Source organism: Triturus cristatus, chromosome 6 (genome assembly GCF_964204655.1).
Source record: "Triturus cristatus chromosome 6, aTriCri1.1, whole genome shotgun sequence".
NCBI lineage: Eukaryota > Metazoa > Chordata > Amphibia > Caudata > Salamandridae > Triturus > Triturus cristatus.
In genome coordinates, this window is record NC_140589.1 from 114719093 (window position 1) to 114738595 (window position 19503).

At 46.4% G+C, this 19503-nt stretch overlaps 1 protein-coding gene across 1 annotated transcript in view; it reads left to right on the forward strand.

Annotated features, from left to right (window-relative positions):
- LOC146816481 (exportin-5-like) overlaps positions 1-19503 on the forward strand; it is a 1583592-nt gene that overhangs the window by 218620 nt on the left and 1345469 nt on the right. The window contains 1 exon segment of the mRNA XM_085610325.1: positions 8298-8324. Coding sequence (XP_085466451.1) covers positions 8298-8324 — 27 coding nt within the window.

A 19503-nucleotide genomic window follows, 5' to 3' on the forward strand; every position in this document is an offset into this window, starting at 1 on the left:
TGTGTGGCGCCGACTAAGTCGTTTTCTTGTGCAGTTAGAATTATGTCGCAAGATGGACTTTCCAACCTTGCCTTGTTTGTTAATGGCATTGTTGTTGTTGATTTTATATCCTCCAAGAGATTTCCTAGCATCGTTGGTAATGAAGATAGTTTGTCGATTATCGGTGAGCATACGCAATTAGTTCTTTCAATTTGAGTCAGTTTTACTGACTCTTGTCCTCTTTTGATAAGGCCGTTAAGATCGGCGAGTTTTCTATCAATCCCCGTTGTAGCCTCTGCCAGCTTATGTAAAACTATCAGTTGTAAGTCTAATTTGTCTGATTGATACTGGAGGGCTGTGGATGATAGTTGAATTGTATTAAGTAAAGTTGTCACGAAGATATCGGTGGGGTCTCTTGTCCCTTCTGGGGACTGGTGTATGCTCTCATTTCTTGGTCGGTTCGCAGGTTGTTTTGCGTTATAAGCGGCCACTAGATCATTCCATTCTTGTGTTACCAGGAAAGTCATATCTTTTTCCGAGGAAAATGAGTCCCTTGTTACTTTGATGGGGGAGGAATTTTTTGGGCATGTTGCTTTTTCCTCTAGAACTTGTCCCTTGTAGTCAAAGGGGTAATTTAGTTCTAACTCGAAACAAACTTCGTGACCGCTGGATGGATTGATTTCTGAGTCTTTTTTTGCATACATCTTGGCCGTTATCTCTGTAGGCGCGGAGCTGAGAGTTGGAAGTTGAGTTGGGGAGATCTCTCTATTTAGGGTGCGGTTGCCAGGAAGTCCTGGTGAGTCATCCAGCTCTGAAGCAAGTTTGCCTGGTGTGACATCTTTTAGCATTTTGCGGGATACAATTGGTTCCTGGATTTGACCTTCCGTTAGCGGGGCTGGATTAATGTCACCTGGTTTAGTTACGCCTTCGTTCGGCGTTAGGTTAATGTCGTCTAGTTCCAGTTCTTCTCTGGCCCCGGTTTTATCTATGATTTGTTCTTTATTCTCCCTTAGACTTGGAGGTTTATGTAGTTCGACTACAGTTTGATTATAGGCTTGGGGCAAAGATTTGCTTGCGTCAGCGGGTTGCAATGGGGTTTGCAAACCTGTTGCAGTATAGTTTGATGAATAAATCTCATTTCCCGGGTTCTTTAAAAAGGTGAATTTGGTGTAAATTTTTGGTTGGAAATCATATTTAGTTGTTGGATGCTGACCTGCAAAGTTGATTAGATCCTGTCTCTTTCTCGTTTTTTTGGTTAGTGGTAAATCGGAAGTTAAGGTCTTGGTTTGGTCTGTCTCTGTTAACTGTTTTTCGTCTATGAAGGAGTCAATTACGGTGTTAAGACTCCCTTGTAAGTCTATGTCGTTGGAGCTATTGGATAATCGTTTGTTTTTTGTTAATGGCCCTGCGCTTGAGGTTATGTTATTCCTTTTGTTCTTCGCCGTTTGCTTTGTTGGAGGTTTTCTTTCTCTTCCTGACCTCATGTTGTCCTTGTATGTGCGTTGTCCTGTTCTGTCAGCTGATGATCTGCGCCGGTGCTTCTGTAGTCCTTTACCCTTGCTTTTATGCCTTGTTGGGCTCCTTTTCAACTCTAGGCGTTGCTTTCCCGTGGCTTGCTGTTACTATTGATTAGTACTAGTGCACTGTCCGCGTTTTTACTGCACTACTAACCTGCCTTCTGCGGTCGCTGCTTATGCTTTCCTGCGCTCTTATTACTTAGCGACTCAAAGCTTTCCGTTCCCTGTGGGGGCCTCTGTGGGCTGAATTACTCGACCTCTGCCCGGGTCCTGGGTCCTGGTCCGGGGTCTGGTCCTCTCTCCCCCGATGCCTCCCCTCACAGCTCTCGGCTTGCGGTTCGCGGCTTACCTGCTGTCCTGCTGCCCCTTTCACGGCTATCCCGGCTGTTCCTGCTAGCTCGCTGGATTGCTGCTGGTGGCTCTCTGTGGTTCTCCCCAGTTTTCCTGGATTGCCTGCCTGCCGTGCGTCGCGTCTTCGGGGTCTCCGGCCAGCTCTAGCTCCCCCCTAGGTTTCCTGGGGAGGACTGAGGTCAGGGGAACGATGGCTGGGTCAGAACCTGTGAATTGGTAAGTGTCAGCTCCGCTCCTCTCCTCACCTCTTACTGCTGCTACTGCTGGACGGGCTGGCTGTACTTACTGGAGGGCAGAGAGTGCAATCCTGATGCACGGATCGCAAGTCGCTTGGTCCTAGCTCAGGACTCAGTGAGTCGGGCAAATACCTCACGCTTGGCTCTTATTTGTTAAACAATGGGCTTGTGCCCGATCCTGGCAAACCACCGAGACTCCCTTGATGCCGTCAGGGTTCAGTGCGGGTGCAGGCGGGCGGGCAGGTAGCCGCAGAGATTCTTCCGGTGATGCGGCTGAACCGGGACCAGAGCTCCCGTGCACTGTCTCCACCCCTACGGCACGTAACTTCAGGTGCGAGCTCTGTGAAGATTGAGCTTGCTCACGTCTGGTGCTGCTCACGTTCAGATGCTGCGCCGCCTCGGGGGTTGGTGGTTGGTGGTCTCCGACGGGGTCCGGGGGGGTCAGGCACCTGGTCAGGGGTAGGTCTGCGACTCGACCGGGCTCAGCGATACTGCTACTGCTCTCTCGCCACTTCCGCGACTCTCTGGTGCTCGCTGCTCGCTCGCTCGCCGCTTCTGCGGTACTCTGCTGCTCTCTGCTGCTCTCTGCTGGGCAGATTCGGAGGTAGTCAAAGGTACTGAGGAATTGGGCTGCTCCTAATTTATCTATCAGCTCATCTGCGCTTGGAATAGGGTGAGCATCTGTCTTGGTGACCGAGTTGAGCCCTCTATAGTCCACACAGAACCTCATCTCTCATCCCTAAAAACCCCTTTCTATGTTCGAACTCCAATTATTCCTAACCTCCTAAAAATCCCTCTTCAACATAAATTTGGTGGAGACATGTAAGTTACACTTCTGGAGTAAATTTACACTCTGAATTTGTGAATACTCATAAAGTAGTAAACTTACTCAAAAGTGAACATTTCTCAAAAGTGTAAGTTAGCTTTGTGAATCAGGCCCCAAGTCTGACCATGGATGAGCAAGGGTTTTGGCTTGAGCCTAAGAATCAAAGTACGAATCAAGCCATTGAAAACAAGCATTTGCAATGCAATAGGTCTCGCATTTACGCGAGTTTAGGCTATTGGCATTGAATGCCAATGCCTTTTATTTTTGTTTTAGATTTTAAAACATAAATGAAAGGCAGTGTCATTTATAATGCCAATAGCCTAAACCCGCGTAAATGCGAGACCTATTGCATTGCAAATGCTTGTTCTTTATAGTAAAGCCCACATAGCACATTTTTCAGCAAGCAACAGCAGCTCCTTCTTTACACCAAGAAGTGAAAAGACTGCAATATCAGGATTCCTGCTGCAGGCTCCTCTGTGAACAGGCTTGTAAATCATGTTCTTATCTGGTCAGATTTGCTGTGTAATCAAAGAAGAGGTCCAATGACAGACCCTGTTTTCCGAGTGGCCTGTTTACTTTCATTCACTGACATCAAAGGGAGGATTGTTTGTGCAAGCGTTGCCTCTTTTGTTCCTCGTGCTTTTCTGGCATATGGACGGCAGCGGGACCCATAAATGGCAATCCTTTTTTATTGTCTTTATATGTTTAATGGCTATTACATGTTTGTCCAAATAACTCATTAAATAAATAAAGTATGCAGGTTTGCCAGTGCCAACTCTTTAATCCCTGACGGCACAGCACCCAGGATAATGTGTAGCATGGCTAAACATATGCAGGTTTGCCAGTGCCAACTCTTTAATCCCTGACGGCACAGCACCCAGGATAATGTGTAGCATGGCTAAACATATGCAGGTTTGCCAGTGCCAACTCTTTAATCCCTGACGGCACAGCACCCATGATAATGTGTAGCATGGCTAAACATATGCAGGTTTGCCAGTGCCAACTCTTTAATCCCTGACGGCACAGCACCCAGGATAATGTGTAGCATGGCTAAACATATGCAGGTTTGCCAGTGCCAACTCTTTAATCCCTGACGGCACAGCACCCAGGATAATGTGTAGCATGGCTAAACATATGCAGGTTTACCAGTGCCAACTCTTTAATCCCTGACGGCACAGCACCCAGGATAATGTGTAGCATGGCTAAACATATGCAGGTTTGCCAGTGCCAACTCTTTCAATATCACAACTCAGATTCCAAATAATCGAACACGTTGAGCAACAGCACGGAGTCAATACCCACCTTAGACTCCTACAAAGGGAGGTCTATTGGATCAAATTTCTGGACACCATGACACCAATTGGTCTTAATGATAGGCTTGATATGTCATGTTTCATTTAATTACAAGCTGAGTTACTCCGTATATGAGCCTTACGTGGCCACTTTAGACACAGGTATCTTACACGCATTTTAGCACCACTGGAGCAACACACTGTGTTACATACACACAGCTCACCAGCACGCCATTGTTTAACCCAGAGATCTCCTCTACGATTCTTATTAGTGCATAGATTGTCCTTATGTCCTCATATGTTCTATCTGTTCTTTATACTTCTTCGGTTTGCACCTACATACCCACATGTCCATTTGGACTTTCACCGTTCACAGAAGAGGTTCATTTTTATTTTCCTCGTATAGTTTGCCCCACAAGCCCTTCCCCTGGCCAACCTCCTCTTTCCTTAACTGAGATCTACTTTTTGTCTTAAGCCTCTTCGGTACGCATGACAGCCTCCGGGCATTTTGTTTATTTCACTCACAGCGTTCTCTCCTCTCGATACGTTCATCATGTTGATATTGTCTTTCTCATTTACGGTTTGGCTTTCCCTTACTCTTATGATAGCACTTACTGAACTTTGCGCATTCACAGATCCATCTGATAGTTCACACGTTACCATTTTAAGATGGCGCGTTTGTTAGTTTGCTAGTTACGCTACCCCTAGCTGGTTGCATTTGGTTTCCATTAGTCCGTCGTTTCTGTTGAGCACCTCCGGTTAGCTTCCGGGTTTCACTCTTGAAATAGCACCCTCGGCTTGTTTTCTCTCACCCACTTATCCTGTGTGGAGCTTGTCGGTTTCTCTCTCCCCTGGTCACTTTCCAGGTAAGGGTCCCTTTACGGGTTTTTCGCTGTTGGCTGATGCTTATGTTCATTTCGGTCGCGTCTCTCCTTAACACCCCGTTCTGTTTACTTCTCTCCCCAGCAACTTATGCACCTCCTTTTAGAGGTAAGATCCCTATTCCTTTTTAAACGCATTATTCTCAACTCTTGTGAGCCTTATCAGTCTCAGGTATTACTAGTTACATTTGCTCAATACAATCCGGTATTTTATTCTTTAAGAGTCACGAGTTCCCATTTCATCAGGTAAGCGTGAGTCTTTGAGGCACCCAACGCTATCATTCACGTATACTCCTTTGCTCTAGTTGTTGCTGACCCCGCCACATTGTTCTCTCTTTCAGAGCATATCATTCTGAACACACTAACAGGTAACCCCCAGAGTGACGTTCGCTCAACATCAGATTACTAGAGATTGAGCCAAAAATACATTTTACTCACTAGAAAATGGTCTACCTTATATTTTTCAGATTGTCCCCTGACGAAGGAACCGGCTGGTTCCGAAATGCATTGGGCATTTACATTTCTGTTGTGATGTAATTTTGATGCATTATTATATGCTTGTAACATGCAATTGACATAATGTTACACAAGATTTTTGTATGACACTGCGTTTTTCATGGAAATATTGTATGAACTGTTTTTTGAAACAAATCGTAAACACATATTTGTTGTCTCGCACTTAAAAAACGTGAAATGTTCCAGATAATGTGATGTTTCTGTTTCGCAAATTAAAAGCACAATATGATTTCAAAGATTGTATAGTGTCAGACTACACACTTTGTGAACAGTGCACAGTTACATACAGGCTCTCACCCTGTCAGTATTTGTACTTTCATTCACTGACATCAAAGGGAGGATTGTTTGTGCAAGCGTTGCCTCTTTTGTTCCTCGTGCTTTTCTGGCATATGGACGGCAGCGGGACCCATAAATGGCAATCCTTTTTTATTGTCTTTATATGTTTAATGGCTATTACATGTTTGTCCAAATAACTCATTAAATAAATAAAGTATGCAGGTTTGCCAGTGCCAACTCTTTAATCCCTGACGGCACAGCACCCAGGATAATGTGTAGCATGGCTAAACATATGCAGGTTTGCCAGTGCCAACTGTTTAATCCCTGACGGCACAGCACCCAGGATAATGTGTAGCATGGCTAAACATATGCAGGTTTGCCAGTGCCAACTGTTTAACCCCTGACGGCACAGCACCCATGATAATGTGTAGCATGGCTAAACATATGCAAGTTTGCCAGTGCCAACTCTTTAATCCCTGACGACACAGCACCCAGGATAATGTGTAGCATGGCTAAACATATGCAGGTTTGCCAGTGCCAACTCTTTAATCCCTGACGGCACAGCACCCAGGATAATGTGTAGCATGGCTAAACATATGCAGGTTTGCCAGTGCCAACTCTTTAATCCCTGACGGCACAGCACCCAGGATAATGTGTAGCATGGCTAAACATATGCAGGTTTGCCAGTGCCAACTCTTTAATCCCTGACGGCACAGCACCCAGGATAATGTGTAGCATGGCTAAACATATGCAGGTTTGCCAGTGCCAACTCTTTAATCCCTGACGGCACAGCACCCATGATAATGTGTAGCATGGCTAAGCATATGCAAGTTTGCCAGTGCCAACTCTTTAATCCCTGACGGCACAGCACCCAGGATAATGTGTAGCATGGCTAAACATATGCAGGTTTGCCAGTGCCAACTCTTTAATCCCTGACGGCACAGCACCCAGGATAATGTGTAGGATGGCTAAACATATGCAGGTTTGCCAGTGCCAACTCTTTAATCCCTGACGGCACAGCACCCAGGATAATGTGTAGCATGGCTAAACATATACAGGTTTGCCAGTGCCAACTGTTTAATCCCTGACGGCACAGCACCCAGGATAATGTGTAGCATGGCTAAACATAAGCAGGTTTGCCAGTGCCAACTGTTTAACCCCTGACGGCACAGCACCCAGGATAATGTGTAGCATGGTTTAACATATGCAGGTTCGCCAGTGCCAACTGTTTAATCCCTGACGGCACAGCACCCAGGATAATGTGTAGCATGGCTAAACATATGCAGGTTTGCCAGTTGCAACTGTTTAACCCCTGACGACACAGCACCCAGGATAATGTGTAGCATGGCTAAACATATGCAGGTTTGCCAGTGCCAACTGTTTAATCCCTGACGACACAGCACCCAGGACAATGTGTAGCATGGCTAAACATATGCAGGTTTGCCTGTGCCAACTGTTTAATCCCTGACGACACCGTACCCAGGATAATGTGTAGCATGGCTAAACATATGCAGGTTTGCCAGTGCCAACTGTTTAATCCCTGATGGCACAGCGCCCAGGATAATGTGTAGCATGGCTAAACATATGCAGGTTTGCCAGTGCCAACTGTTTAATCCCTGACGGCACAGCACCCAGGATAATGTGTAGCATGGCTAAACATATGCAGGTTTGCCAGTGCCAACTGTTTAATCCCTGACGGCACAGCACCCAGGATAATGTGTAGCATGGCTAAACATATGCAGGTTTGCCAGTGCCAACTGTTTAATCCCTGACGGCACAGCACCCAGGATAATGTGTAGCATGGCTAAACATATGCAGGTTTGCCAGTGCCAACTGTTTAATCCCTGACGACACAGCACCCAGGATAATGTGTAGCATGGCTAAACACTTATAAGGTCCAAAAGGCGAGACCTTTTGGCTATGCCAATGCTTGTTCTTTCTTTACAACGAAAACCTATTAGGCTGCATTTCTTCTTTCGTTCTTAATACATTTTCACCTTTCTGTGCAATACGCTGCAACGCAGGCTTGAAATTGGTATTCTGAGTTATTACATTCTCCCAGAAAAAGAAAATGAACCTCTGATGGGATATCATAGGGTGAACTACATCATGAAATCAGGTGGGCATGACTCCCCATAGGGTGTTAAAATGGATTGTACATATATAACGAAGTGCTAATGGGTCCACGCAGGCAGTGCAGAATTATTCTAGTGTTTACGACTTCAATGAAGATTCTTTGATGCAGAAAAGGACTGAAAGCATGTTACTTTTTCTTGTGCCTTTCATTGTAATATGGAGTTTACTGAACATGTGTTCTCTGGTGCGATTCACGACAGGTAAAGAAGCAACAGTGTGTGCTTGTCAATGTTTTGATGTTGATTTTCTGTTCACTACTTAATTCTGTTCCTATTATCTTTTTTCAGAAATCTGATCAGACTCAGCATTCACAGGTATGCATTATTTTTCTACACAAGAGTGGGGCGTAAAGTCATGGTTCTTTCACATTAAATAAAGGAAATAATTTTTACTGTCTTTTTTACGTAGTGTGCTTACATAACTTTGGGTCTGATTTATTATTTGGTGGATGGCCTGTCGTTCCACTAGGGGGATTGAATAAATTACTCTGCCTTCATGGTGGAGGGACTGTCTGTCAAATGTATAAATTACTGCCAATCAGTTGGACATTTATAATGCATTGGCAGGTTCCTGCCCATGGATTTCACTGTTGCCTGTACCAAAAGTTTTCCTTTTTATTTTCTTTAAAAAAAATCACGAAATACATGTGTGTGTATTTATGTGTGTGTGTGTGTGTGTGTGTGTGTGTGTGTGTATATATATATATATATATATATATGTGTGTGTGTGTGTGTGTGTGTATGTATGTATGTGTGTGTGTATTAGTATAACTTTGAATGTATTTAGAAGTGCACTAAAATTGGTATGTTTACAGCCTATAAAAGGTAAAAAGAATTACCAAATATAATTTTAAAAAAGCATGCACATTCAGGGCAGTGGTAGAAGAAAGACTACAGTGTAAAGCATAAAAAAACTGGCAATGCGCCTTTAAGGTCAGTTCATTTTTTTGGCTCTTGGTAATAGGATGCTGGCGTCCTGAGCTCTGCCTTTTCGGCTTATTCTCATCACAAATCTTTTCGAATCTTTACTTACTTAACTTACTCCTCCTCCTGAAGACCGTTGTCCTGAAATGTGGGGCCACTGTCAAAAGGTCTCCAGAAGAATCCTTAAAGCCTGAAAAAATTAGCCTGCACGCCCTACGTGAAAGACATCAGGAAGACTCTGCTAGTACATCTAAAGGCCATGGGCAAGTTCTCCCTGTGCTCCCTCTTCCTGTTCCATGTACTTCCTTAAGGTAGATCTAGGGAAACTCCTAACCAAAGGAAGAGGCACTGCTCAAAGTTGACGTTGAGAAGCATAACGCTGAAGTCAGGCAACATTTCCACTTGTTCACTGTGGAAGATAGTGCAGAGATGACCTACGACATTGAAAGAGTTGACCTCGAAGCATCCACCTACAACTTCAACACCCACCAGTTATACTCTAATGAAAGCTTGTTTAATGTCGAGACCAGCATCGCCATCAACGTAGACTCGCATTAGTGTTCAATTGACTAAAGTGCTAAGATAAACGAAAGTGTGTCTAAAATTCTGACTCGAAGTACTCAGACCTTACCCCTTCAAGAGAGATCACTCTTGAGGTAGTCCTTTCATGCTCACCGTCAGGGTTCAATATCTTCAACCTTTTCCATGGGGATACTTGTTAGGAGTATTTAGCATCTCCTCTATTTTCTCAACAGATTATTCCACCGGATCTTCCCTCTGCTTCTGTAAGACCTGCAAGGGAAAGGAGTAATCTCACATGAAGTTCTTCTAAAACTCTGGTAAGACATCCAAGCAAGAGTCCTGCTAGAAGATCCTCATCACGTTCTAGATCATCTGGAGGGAGGTTCAGGTTGTCTTCTAGATGGAGATCGACATTAAATTCTCGATAGGAGAACACCTTTGTCTTGGATCTCTTCCTCAGGTTGTTCTTCTATCAGAGACTAATCTCCAATTTTCTTTGATTCACCTTTGGCAGAGGCTCCACCAGAAGACGACCTTACCACCTTCAACTAGGTACTGGTTAGAAGGGTAGCAAAGGTTAATGGCAACTACAATGGCTTCCCTTGTTTCTAGATATTTTGAATACAGCATCCAAAACTCTTCTTCCGCTGGTTCTTGGAATGCTTGAACATGCTGTGCTGTTTTTTCCCCACCTAATTCAATAAAGTCTGAACTATCTATACTTTTTTTCACAACAAATGTTATTGTTGACAGACACAATATGCCCCGGTAGCCCCAGGGCAGCATTTGTATGCATGTCGTAGCAGTGATATAGATGTCAACGTTTACAATACACAATTGTCTCAGGAAGAAATTTGCAGTAAACTCAATTAACTGCAAATAAACATTAGTAACTAGAAACATCAATGTCGCAAGGTCCATATATGAACTGTCGTACCAAGTCTCCAATTGTAACTTGTAAGTACAGTTAGTAATTCATAAAATAAATACCCAATATCCGGTCATTATGGCAAATCTTCATTACGTATCACAGAGGGGGTAGGCTCAAGATATAGACCTCTATAATCGGCCCACCGCTTCCGAATTTTCGGGTGTTTCTGGGGATATCCCAGTGCCAAGAAAATTGGTAATTCTAACTCCATGGAAAATCAAGGCCCCGTTTCCAGGTCCCAACAGATGGCAGTGGGATAGCCTTCCAAGCCTTAGCAATATCTCGTTTAGCAAGAGTGAGCCCCAGAAATAACGAATGTCTCTTGTAGCTGTTACCACCAATGCCCTCCGTAATGTGAAGCAAGGTTAGACGCGGTGACTGTGGAATATCCCACCCCAACACCTGAGAGAGACAGCTCAGCGCACCACACCAAAACTGCAATAGAGCGGTACATTCCCAAATTGTTTGGAGAAAGGTGCCCTCTGTGATTCCGCAGCGCAGACAGATGGGGGACTTAATCATCCCGGCCCACCACAGCCTATTACGAGTAATAGGCCACACGATGAAGATACTTTAATTATATGAGGCGAAGGCGTGCAGCAATAGCCGCCCCACGCGGGCACTCCAGAGCTTCAACTCAATCGTCTTCATCAAGTGGACCCAAATCTTTTTCCAAACCTCTCTGATCTTAGTGAGTGTGGTGTGACTGTTAGTAACCAATGTGCGGTATAGCGCTGCGATCTTGTGTGGGCCCATCTCGCCAAGAAATACATTAGCCTCAACAGGATTAAAGACGGGAATGCCGTCTTCTTGTGTAAGGTATGGGAAGAATGCATGGCGAAATTGTAAATATTTATAAAAAATGGGCATTTGAAATTCGGTTTGTAACTGCTGGAATGACTTCAAGGTCTGACCACGGAGGATGGTGCCAACTGTTAAAATGCCGATAGAATTCCATGCCGCGAAGCCCTGTAGTTCAGCCAATTTCCTGAGTTTGCCCCACCACCCCATCCTACACAGCACTTGTTGCCATACCACAAAGACTGTCCCAGTTGCGGGTGGTAGCGGCTAGAGTGTAGCACTAGAATAAAGAATTGTGTGTAGAGCTTTAGAGTCCATTAGGCAGGGTCACGTCGATCCCATATCACCAATCGTTTAAAATGAGGAGATGAGACGCCGCATGATACGCCTGAATGTTCGGAGTCTCAATACCCCCGCAGTATGTGGACTGAAAGCACGTCCTCAATGCAACACGCGCAGAATCCCCTCCACCCCCCAAAGGAAGTGACTAAGAAAAGTGTTTAGTTGCTGAAACCATGTATGCATTATTGGGTAGGGATGGTTTTGAAGTTGATCAAGAAGCCTGGGTAGCGAGACCATTTTAAAAATAGCCGACCCGCTGAATAACGATAAGGGCATATGCGACCAAACTATCTATACTTTGAAGGAAGTATAAACCACATCATCAGAACCCTCTCTTCCTCTGAACAAATCTGTTAAGAAATGGGGTTTTTTCGTTTGCAGTGCCTTGCACCCTGTCCAAGTAGGGACCCTTCCTTCTAGTCAGGATAAGGCAGTTACACAACTAAAATAAGCCCTGCTCACCCGCTTGGTAGCTTGGCACGAGCAGTCAGGCTTATCTCAGAGGTACTGTGTGAAGCATTTGCACATTACACACAGTAGCTCAGTGAAAACACTACAAATGGACACTGCACCAGTTTAGAAAAATAAATTATCTATATCTAAACAAAAACAACAAAAATCCAACATACACAACTCAAAACAGGATTCTTAAAAGGTAGAAAACAGTTCTGTCCATAGAAAATTATGGATGAGGATTTTGCACAAAGTACCTCAAAAGCGTAAAAAATACAGGGCAAAAACAGGCGCAGGGAAGGTGATGCATCAGTTTCTTGCTCCAGGGGAGGTGATGCCTCAGTTCCTTAGTGCCATGCAGGGGATGTGATGCGTCGGTTCCTTATTGAAGAGGAGGTGATGCGTTTGTTTCTTACTGAGAGCCTAGCGGCGTCGTACATTTGATGCACAGGTGCGATGTGTCCACATCATGGGTACACCAGTTTGTCTGACCAGGGGTCAAGGAAAATCGCTTTGCATACTGCTGCAAAACTTGCTTGCTGCTTGCAGTCAATCTGATGTTAGGCAGAGAGGGTATCTGAAAAGACAACTCCATGTACTGACCCATCTTTTGGACTGCATGAGGAGGTCAGGTAGCGGTTCAGTGTCTGTCTCCTGATCCTCATCAGTCACCATCAGCAGGGTGAAGTCATCCTTGTCATGAAAGAGCTTCAGGCGGTTCATATGGATAACCCTTTTGGGTGTCCTGCTTGTGCCCAGGTCAACCAATTAGGTGACCTCACTCTTTTTTTTTCCAGGATAGGGTAGGGGCCACTCCAACTTTCGTGGAGTGCCCTTTGTGCCACTGGCTCCTAACCCCACACTTTTTGCCCTGGTTGAAATTCAACCAGTGCAGCTTTTTGGTCATACCAGTGCTTCTGAAGCTCCTGGCTGGCCTCAAGATTTGTGGATGCTTTTTCCGTGTACTCAGCCATTCTTGACCTTAGGCCAAGCACATAGTCCATAATATCTTGTTTGGGTTCTTGGAGAGGCTTCTCCCAACCCTCTTTTACAAGACAGAGTGGTCCCCTCACAGGATGGCCAAACAGAAGCTCAAAGGGGGAAAACCCTACTCCCTTCTGTGGCACTTCTATGTAAGTGAAAAGCAGTCATGGTAAGAAGACATCCCGTCTCCTTTTGAGTTTTTCAGGGAGCCCCATATTCATGTCTTTCAATGTCTTGTTGAATCTCTCAACAAGGCAATTGGTTTGTGGGTGATAGGGTGTAGTAAACTTGTACTGTACTCCACAGTCTTTCCACATGTGTTTTAGGTAAGCAGACATGAAGTTGAAACATCTGTCCGAAACCACCTTCTTAGGAAACCCTACCCTGGTGAAGACACCAATGAGGGCCTTGGCTACTGCAGGAGCTGTAGTAGTCCTAAGGGGAATTGCCTCAGGGTACCTAGTGGCCTGATCCACTACCACTAGAATAAATGTGTTCCCTGATGCTGTGAGAGGTTCCAGTAGACCCACTATGTCCACACCTACCCTTTCAAAGGGAACCCCCACCACAGGTAGTGGTATCGGGGGGCCTGTGAGGGGCCATCTGTCTTGCTACTAGTTTGACAAGTGACACAGGAGCTGACAAACTCCTTTACTTTTTGGTGCATCTGGGGCCAGTAAAAGTGGCTAACTAGCCTTTCCCAAGACTTGGTTTAGCCCAGATGTCCAGCTAGGGGATGTCATGAGCTAAAGTTATGAGATAGTCCCTGTACTTCTGGGACACTACCACTCTCCTAGTGGCTCCAGGTTTGGGGTTTCTGTCCTCAGAGTACAGTAGTTCCTCATCCCCAAAAACTCTGTGGGTACCACTGACCTCTCCCTTTTCCTGGTCAGCAGCTTGCTGCCTCAGGCTTTCAAGAGTTGGACAGACCTACTGTCCGAGGCACAGCTCTTCCCTAGAGGGTCCCCCTGGGCCTAATGGTTCAACCTGGTAAGGGTTAAGCTGCATGGGCTCAGTTCCCTCTGGGGTGTCCAAGTCCTCTCCCTTAGGAGAGGGGTCCTGATCCTTTTTCTGTACAGAAGCTGGTTCCCCAACCTCATTACCCTTTCTCTTGGATGGTTGGGCCATACTTTCAGGCTTCAACACTTCTTTTTCATCCTGTCTCTTGCTCTGTGCTCTTGTTTTTACACACACCAATTCAGGGATATCCAGCATTGCTGCATGGGTTTTCAGTTCAAGCTCAGTCCATGCTAAGGTTTCCAGGTCATTGCCAAGCAAACATGAGGCTGGTAGCTTTGGAGAGACCACTACCTGTTTCAGGCCAGTAACCCCTCCCCCATCCAGTCTAATGTCAATATAGCCATAGCATGGTTAGTGGTAACACTGTCAGCATTGGTGACTTGGTAAGTTCTCCCAATCAAGTATTGCTCAGGGGAAACCAGTGTGTCTCTCACCATAGTGACACTGGCACCTGTATCCCTCAGCGCTTCTATCCTAGTTCCATTAATCCAAGGGTATTGTAAGTACTTTTTAAGTTGGGTGGCCACACAGCTACAGTGGCAAACTCAACTTCCCATTCTGAAATTAGAACTGCTTCAGTGTGCAACCTGATTTCCCCTTGGCACACTGTGGATCCCATCTGGAGAGTTGCTACCCCAGGAGTAGCTGTAGTAGGTCTAGGGGCCTTCTTGTTCGGGCAAGCAGCATCTCCAGTTAAGTGTCCCAACTTCTTACAGTTGTTACACCAGGCATTTAAGGGATCAAAGTTCTTTCCCCTGTACCTATTAATGGACTGGGAAGAGTTTTGGGACCCACCCCTCTGTGCAGGTGTTTGGGGCCCTTTAGAAGACTCGGGCTTTTTATCTTGGGGATTCTCACCACCTTTCCCCTGGGGAGGTTTTGTAACCCCTTTCTTTTGGTCACCCCCCAGTGGTTGTTTTTGTCACCCTTGTCTTGACCCAGTGGTCTACCTTCTTTCCCAATTCTTGGGGAGAAATTAGACCTAGGTCTAACAAATGCTGATGTAACATTTCATTAGTGCAATTACTTAAAATATCTTCTTTCATAAACAGATTGTAAAGTCCATTGAAATCATGCACATTGTGTCCAGTTAACCAGCCATCTAGTGTTTTAACTGAATAGTCTACAAAGTCAATCCAGGATTGTTTTGGGGTTTTGTGAGCCCACCTGAATCTAATTCTGTATTCCTCAGTTGTGAGTCCAAATCCCTCAGAGTTCTCTTCATGAGGTCATAAGACCCAGCCGCTGCCCCTGTAAGGTTCGGGAGTCTTTCTCTGCAGTTACCAGAGAACCGTTTCCAAAGGCGTGTCACTCTTACCCCCCCCCCAGAGTGTGACTTATTCACTTTTCTCATTACACAAGCCCTCTCAAAGGCTGTGAAACATTTTGTGATATCGTCACTCTCTTCATATTTAGGGACAATCCCTTTGGGGATTTTAGGATCATAAGATTGCTCTTTATCCTTATTCAGTAAATTGCTGCCACTATTGATGGGTGCAATGCCCATCTCTGCTCTCTCATTCTTTCTTGAGCCAGCAACCTTGTCTCTAGATCCAGTCTTTTGGTCAGCTTTACTAAAAGGCTGTTCTCCTCATTGAGGCTGTCCTTAATGTCCTCAGTGGTACCTGATCCACCTGGGTGGAATCTAGGTACTGAGAGGTTGATTCTTGAAGTCAAGGGTACTTGGACCCTTTTCTCCCTAGGATGTAGAGGGGGTTGATCTACCAGGTCATTCCCTTCCTCTACTTCCTCATATGATTGGTCTTCACCATTTTCAGATGAGTGGTCCTTAGCATACCCAGCAATCAGCTCCTGGAGCTTTTGTTTGGTGGGATGGGGACCCGTGGCTATGTTTTCAAGTTTACATAGGGGCCTTACCTCCTTGAAAGACAAGTGAAGGTAAGGGGTGATGTTGAGCTCCTCTACCAAGTCCTCTGTCATTGTGGTTATTTTCACTAACAGCTTGGTTCTTGTTTTACTTCTAACCCCTCTAACCCTAGCTACAGTGACTTTTTATTCTTCTAAAATTCTGCAGGGACTTAACAAGCCCTAGCCCTTGCCCTAGCAAGACTATTAGTAATTTTACAAAAAATGTAAATTTGAAAAAATCAGAATTCTGAAGACAATTTAAGAGTTCTGTCGTGTGAGCAGGTGGGAACCAAGTAGTCCAATAAATGCAAAGTTGTATATCCCACCACTGATCCACCAATGTAGGAAGCTTGATCCACCAATGTAGGAAGCTGGCTCTGTATATACTATACCAAAGTAAGGTATAGTGTGCACAGAGTCCAGTGGATCCCCAAAGGTAGGCAGAGGTAAAGTTAGATAGAACCTTACTCTCTATTTGTGGTAGTGTGGTCGAGCAGTAAGGCAGTATCTGAGGACAGTGTTAAGCATTTGTTGTACCCACTTAATCAGCAAATGATTTCACACACTCAAAGACTGAACTTCAGACCAATTAGTTTTGTATAAAAATACTCTTTTAGTTATTTTATTTCCTAGAACCAAGCAAGCCTGGCACAGGTAAGTTGATAAATACTTTGCAGTAAATATACAGTTTGGAACACAGTTGTAATGTACTTTGAAATGGTTACAGTTTGAATTACTTGTAATGCAATACTGTGGAATGCTGTACATATATTTTGCATTAAGAATTACAGATACGTTACTTTTACGTTACTTTTGAGATTACTTTTTCTACTCAGTGTGATATGCCTAGATATCACACTGGGACATTTCCTAGAGAAAAGGTAAGTGAAGTCCGTTTTGCACAATTGTTATTTTTTAGGTTTCCATACAAATCAACTCCACACTTCGAACATTTTTCAGAGAAAAACAGTCAATAGGTTCCTATGTAGAGAAATGAAGTTAACGGTTACCAGGTAAGTAATCTTTGGAGTTGTGCTTCTGGGGTTAGGACAAGGGTTCCCCCCGTGTCAAAGATGCACTCTCGTTACACCCTCAGCTGCTCTTGGGCGGCTGTGTGCAGAGTGCTGAGGCCCAATGTTATCCAGTGGGGGATAGGGGGCCTCCAGTTGGTAGCTGCTGACAAGCAGGCCACTTGGTTGTGGGAGCAAAGCTCCTGCACTTTAGCTCGGGGCAAATGGGGGAACAAAGTAGCACCAAATGTGTACCCTGAGTGGCACGATCGGCGTCGAGGAGCAGAGAACCTCCGCCGTCGTCAACCCGGCGACGATCGGCGTCGAGGAGTAGAGAACTTCCGCCGTCGTCAACTCAGTGACGATCGGCGTCGAGGAGTAGGGAACCTCCGCCGTCGTCAACCAGGCGACGATCGGCGTCGAGGAGTGTCACCCCTCCGTCGTCGAGGGCAGGATCCCCTCTGTCGTCGCGAGGCCATCAGCGATCGACGTCGAGGGTGAAGAGTCCTCCGCCGTCGTCATCCAGGCGGCGATCGGCGTCGAGGGTACCATCTAATCGAGAGTGGAAGCATCTCCGCCGGCGTCGCGACGACGTTCGGCGTCGAGGGAGAAAGGGCCTCCGTCGTCGGCTTCACACCGCCGTTCAACGTCGAGGCGGCATTCTTCGCCTGCTGAACATAGACGCCGGTCCACATCGAAGCGTCGTTCGAAGTCGAGAAGAGGAGAGTCCCGGCGAGAAAGAAGGCGAAGTCACAGACCACGGTCGGAGTCGAGACAGGCCTCGGACAGGTCGGTGGTCCTGGTGACGGAGTCTGCTTCGCGCCATTCCTCCTCACGCTCAGGGGCATCTCCAAGACCAGCAATTCCAAGAGAGTCTGCCAGCCAACTCCGCAGGTCTTCCCCTCAGCCTCAAGAGACCATTTCTGCGGGACGACTGTCACCCAGATGGCTGCTGCCAGCACATCATTGGCAGGACTCGGGGCCTACAAGGAGAATGCGGGAATATGTCAGCCAAGTGCATGACTCTCCGCTGCAAAGGTTGGTGGAGGAAGTGGACAGAGCAAGTCCTCCCAGGCCAGCACGTGAGACGTCACCTGAGAGGCGGCGACGTAGATCGCGCTCCCCCAGGCGGGAGGGGCGTTCAGCCGGATCACGGGCTCGTGATCGTCGCAGGGATAGGAGGTCACCATCAACGTCATCTTCTTCATCCACCAGGGATAGGAGGTCACCATCAACGTCATCTTCTTCATCCACCAGGTCCTCAATAAGGGACTACTCCCCCACGCTATCGGGCAGCCCAGTGTCCAGGGTCTCGCCCATAGACCACATCAACACCTACCATGAGGTGCTGCAGAGGGGTGCGCAGAAGCTGGGGATTGAGATGTCAGTCCCGCAAGTCACCACGTCGGTGATTTTCGAAACGCTTCACCAGAAGACTGCGTCTCGTCCACTGCTGCCTTTGGTCCCAGGGATCATGGAACCCGTCATGGACACCTTCCTAACCCCAGCGACCGTAAAAGCGGTTCCGGCTCGTATCCTCAAAAAATATAAGCCGGCTGCCTCTGACCCGGTCTTTGTCAAAATGGACCCTCCTGCGGACTCAGTAATAGTGGCTGCAGCAAGAAAGACTCATGCTGTATCGGCGTCCTCTTCCGTCCCGCCGGATAAGGAGAGCAGAACCCAGGACTCCTGGGGGCGCAGGGCCTGCTCGTACGCAGCGGCTTCCCTCAAGGTCTCCAGTGCGGCGGCGCTATTGGGCCGATACGATACGGCTCTCTGGGACTCTATGGAGCGGTTCAAATCCAAGCTCCCAAAGGAGGACCAAAAGGACTTCGAAGAAATAGTCACTGAAGGGTCCCTGGTGGCTAATCAGTCAATTAGCACTGCGGCGGATGGTGCGGTGCTATCAGCCCATTCTTACGCACACGGCGTGTGCGCCAGAAGGTCATCCTGGTTAAGGCTGACAGGGCTCAAGCCGGATGCGCAGCAAAGGATTTTAAACCTCCCGTTCTCTGGCTCCTCCCTCTTCGTCACTCACACGGATGAGGAGATGGGGCGCATGAAAACTGAACTGGACACCCTCAAAGCTGTTGGGTTGGGGAAGAAAAAAGAATTCAAGCGCCGTTATAGACCCAACCAACGCAAGGGGCCTCAACAGAGGGTTCAAACCCCTCAGTGGTCTCAGAATAAGACCCAAGGAAAATCGCAGTTAAGAGGCGGAAAGTCCAACAGGGGGAGAGGTGGACACCAGCAACAGTCCTCCACTACCACAAGAGGAGGAAAGTCATGAGCTGTGGCTTCCTCTACGACCGTTGCCCACTCCAGTGGGGGGAAGTGCTTCACAACATCTGGCAGAGTGGGACAGCATCACAAAAGATCGCTGGGTGCTGAATATACTGCGAAATGAATATGCGCTACGTTTTCGAGCGCGTCCAAAAGACATACCGCCAAAAAAGTCCCGTCCTCACCACTTACAGCTGCTCCAAAAGGAGGTGAGGGCCCTTCTTCAAAAACAGGCCATAGAAAAAGTTCCTCCTTCGCAAATCGGAAGAGGAGTGTACTCCCGGTACTTCCTTGTGCCCAAAAAAGATCAAGAGCACACGTTTCGGCCGATTCTAGACCTTCGTCTCCTAAACAA